Source organism: Pygoscelis adeliae, unplaced genomic scaffold (genome assembly GCF_000699105.1).
Source record: "Pygoscelis adeliae isolate BGI_AS28 unplaced genomic scaffold, ASM69910v1 Scaffold197, whole genome shotgun sequence".
Classification (NCBI taxonomy): Eukaryota; Metazoa; Chordata; class Aves; order Sphenisciformes; family Spheniscidae; genus Pygoscelis; species Pygoscelis adeliae.
The window spans coordinates 1,868,410-1,872,350 of NW_008825105.1; the positions used below are offsets into that span (position 1 = coordinate 1,868,410).

General features: G+C 59.6%; 1 protein-coding gene across 1 annotated transcript in view; it reads right to left on the minus strand.

The window, feature by feature from the left end:
• The window catches only part of FOXP4 (forkhead box P4), a 50,303-nt gene that overhangs the window by 20,151 nt on the left and 26,211 nt on the right, over positions 1-3,941 (minus strand). Inside the window, exon 5 of the mRNA XM_009327458.1 lies at positions 991-1,113. Coding sequence (XP_009325733.1) covers positions 991-1,113 — 123 coding nt within the window. The remainder of the gene's footprint in view (positions 1-990; positions 1,114-3,941) is intronic.

Here is a 3,941-nt window from a genome sequence, read left to right on the forward strand (position 1 = left end):
GATGCCGGGAAGCCTTTATCAGCTCGGGGCTGACAGCGCTGACAGCAGCAACTTTGCTTTTTCTGTCGGCGAACAGGTTTGGAAAGCCTGGGTGTTTACCCGAAAGCCAATCAAAGCCAGGTCTCTGCAACATGGTCGAGCGCGGCTGCGGGAACATTGGGTCAGGGGTGAGAGGTGTGATGTTTGGTTTTCTTCTGGTGGAGAATGCGAGCTATTCCGGCCTGGGTTGTTTAATTTGCAGTCAAACGTGTTTCTTTATCCGGCTCCAAAGAGGCTCGGAGAAGGACCCACCCAGGGTAGTGTTTACCCTTTGTTCTTTCCCTGGGGCCAACCTTGAATCCTTATCAGCCTGTTTGGAGTAAACAGGTACTGGAGGCAGGAGGAAGGGCGTGGAGGATGCTTGTGGGATTTCTCCTTCTCTCCCTCCCGCAGGCGGGAGGTGTTTACCCAAGCAGACCTGTTTTGTTTCGGAGTTGAGGTTTGTTTTTTTTCTTCTCCTCCTTTTTCTTTCCTCCCCGTTCGTTTTACATTTGACGGAGCACTCCGGAAAAGCCGAGCGGGGCCGTGAGAAACAAACCCACGCGCTCAGGTCTGGAGCCAGACCCAGGCACCTGCCCCAAAGCCCAAGCAGCAGCCGCGGGGGCTCTGCTGGCGGTCCGTCGAGCCAAGAGCATCCACCCTGAGCCCACCTCTCCCCAAGAGCTGGGCAGCCCCAAACCAGCCCTCGTGCTGGAGCTCTCTGGGCTTTGAGACCCTGACTCAGGGCAGCAGCATCCGGCTTTGACAGCACTGTTAGCACCTGCAGCTCTTTTTATCCCTGGGTACTGGACATGCTGGGAATCCCCAGGGAAATATGGGGGGGAACGCAGAAGCCCAGGGAGGAAAGAACCCATCTGCCTGCCCCCAACAAGCGCCAGCATTCGCGAGCACCGGTGGGAAATGGCTTGGCCGGACCCGGCCGACGCACAGCCAGCCCAGGACCAGCGTTACCTGTTGCAGCATTATCGCCTGCTGCTGCTGCAGGAGGGCCTGGAGCTGGGGCGGTGAGAGGATCTGCTGCATTTGCTGCGGCGTGATCATCTGCGGGGACATCATGGCCACGGACACGGGGACCTGCAGAGAGGAAGGACACGTCACCACTTCCAATTCCAACCCTAGAAAACCCTCCCCAAATGCCAACAGCCTGCGAGTGCCTCCCACCCCCCAGGCTCTCCCAGGGCATCCTCCACGTGTCCCCCCATCCCTGTGTCACCTTCGGGTGAAGCCCTTGGCGACCAGTCCGTCCTGGCATGCCAAGGCCACCGCTGGGGACATGGCGATGGCAGGGAGATGCCCCGCAGCGCAGCTGGCACTGGGGCAAAGCTTCCTAAACCATGAGCTCCCCCCACCCTGAGGGCAGGATGCTCTCTGCCCGCAGGGTCTTCTTTAAATGCAATTTAGGTGGGGGAATTAGGCATCAAGAGGAGCCAGAGGCACATGGGCAGTCAGCTCCAAACCACAGCTCCCTCCCCTCCTGCGAGCACGGGAAAGGTGCTGGGCACCGTTCCTTCCCTTGGGGTCCCCGAGGATGCAGGGAGGAGGAAAACACCAAGGGAAGCGGGGAAGATACCGATCACCCAAATAACTTCGCAAAGCAGAGCACCGAGGAAAAGGTTACCAGGTTTTCCATAGGCACATCAAAGCTTTACCTCCAGTTGACACCAGTAACTCATGTAATTACCACGCCAAGTGGAGGGAGGGCTAAGAAAACCTGCCAACCCCTGCTTTTGGTTATCATAACACGGGTCCACACCCCTGCGGCAAAGCGCCGGAAAAGGTGTCGGTGATGGATCCCAGCCCCGCCAGTCCTGCTCAGGTGGAGCAACACCGCCTTCCCAACCACGGCCATCAAGAGCTGCCTTGTCCCAGCCCTCCGCTGATCCCACCAGCCCAAAGCCCTTCCCAAGGCTCTGGGCAGGGTTACGGCTCTGCTGTAATTTAATAACCCTTCCCGGATGCTCCCTTTTCCTAGGACAGCAGATGACCGCTGCTGGTCGGGAGCAGAAGAGCTGGTGAGCCACCAGCAGCCTCCTGCCTGCCCCTGCCCGGCAGTCTCGGGCTCTTTGAGGGGACCCCAGGAGAAGGCAACTCCTCGGCGCGTGGGACGTGGCAGACCCTAAGCCAGGCTCCCTGTGCAAGCCAAGGACCCAAGTTTGATCCAAAGTAGATGACTTCTCATCCCCTCCCTCACGGGTCTTGGGACCTCAGAAACCGAGGGACAGCGAAACAAAGCAACCGGCTTCAGATCACCCAGCAAAGTCCAAATGAGAGTCCGGTACGCGCCAGCCCCTCCTGCCCAGGACCCCGAGCGATGCCCAGGCTCCTGGTCTGGACCTGCTGCCCACCCTGGGGGCTGCCCCCTGGCTCCAGCCACCCCAACAGGGCAGGGAGCGAGGAGGGAACCCCAGGGGCGGCCCCATGCAGTCCCTCCTGTCCGTGGCGGGCGTCTGGCCGGCCTGGAGCATGCTGACCTTCAAGGGAGATTGCAAAGGCTTATCTGTTTACTCAGGCATTTTGCTGGAGGGAGGCGTCGCAAGCAGGCCGAGTTTCATTTGTCGCCGGTGATCCCCCCCCCCCAGCTGCCTTCGTGTCAGAGTTATTGATTAATTGCTGCGTGTTCACACCCAAGGGCTGCTGCTGGGGCGCCTTCGACTGCACCGGCTTGGCTGGCGGTGGAGGGCTCAGGAGGATGCAGAAGCATCCCCAGCAAAGAGCTGCAAAGCCCTGCGAGGGCTCCGGCACCCGCTGACGCCTGACGGAGAGCCAGGAGAACCCCAAGCACCCCCCGCGGCACCAGCACCGGCGCAGAGCCGCCGTTTCGCACCAGCCCGTGCGAAGAGCCGCCGTTTCAATCGGCAGTCAGGTGCTCGCAGGCAGCTGTGCAAAGCCCTCGGTGAACATCTGGGAAGGAGGGAAGCTCGCGAGGACGGCAAGACGAGAGCGAGCGGGGTGCGCGCCCGCTCGCTGGGAGCTAAGCATCCTGCTAATTTCCCTTTGCCAATTCATCAGCCGGCAACGTGCTCGGAATGAGAGCCCCTAATTAATTGCTCATCCGCAACCCCCATCCGGGCGGCCTCCCTGCCCCCACTGCTGCCGTGCGGCCCCTCGTACACGTTTGCTGGCATTTTCAAATCGGAGGCATCCTAATTACCGGAGAGTTATAACACCTTCCATTTCTCGCCCAGCGGACTGACACCCTGTCAAGAGCAAAGAGAATTGCCAGAGGTTTTGACAACACTAATTGCCCCTATAATCTAAAAACACAAAGGAGAGGCGATTAGTCGAGAGGGCCCCAGCTCTCGATCCGACACGAGGTTTTCACAATGTTACAAGAAAACAAAAGCGACGCTTTTTAGAGTTTGATGGCTGCTAACAAAAGCAGAATTATATTTTCATACAACCTTTGTCTGCATTAAATGGCTTTTTCTTCCGCGCTCGGATGTGGAGCTGACACGGGGAAATGGCGGCGGCTTCCGAGGGGGTGGTGAACGGGGCGAACCGGTGCTGGCTCTTGCGAGGGGCATCTGGGCTTCGCCACCTTCCCAAGCCCCGACAGACACCGAAGCTTACGAAGAATTTCCCCCCAGCACGGAAACGTCTCCCTCCCGGCTAAGGATTCCAGGGAGGGCAGGAACTTTCTTTAGTAGAAGGGGAAATTCCCATATACAGCAAGTTTTGCTCCCGCTGCGGTCATTCATCACGCATGCCGGGTGCCGGGGAGGCTGCAGTGCTGCCGCTGGCAGCTGGCTCGACCCTGGCGTGGGGCAGCAAACCATGGTGCTGCGGTTCTGCGACCCGGGCTCCGGTGACAGCCCCAGCTGCCCCTGTCGGGGACGGTGACAGCTGCTGCCCGGCAAAATGAGATGGAGATGGAAACGGCTGCCCCCAGCCCGGCCGAGAGC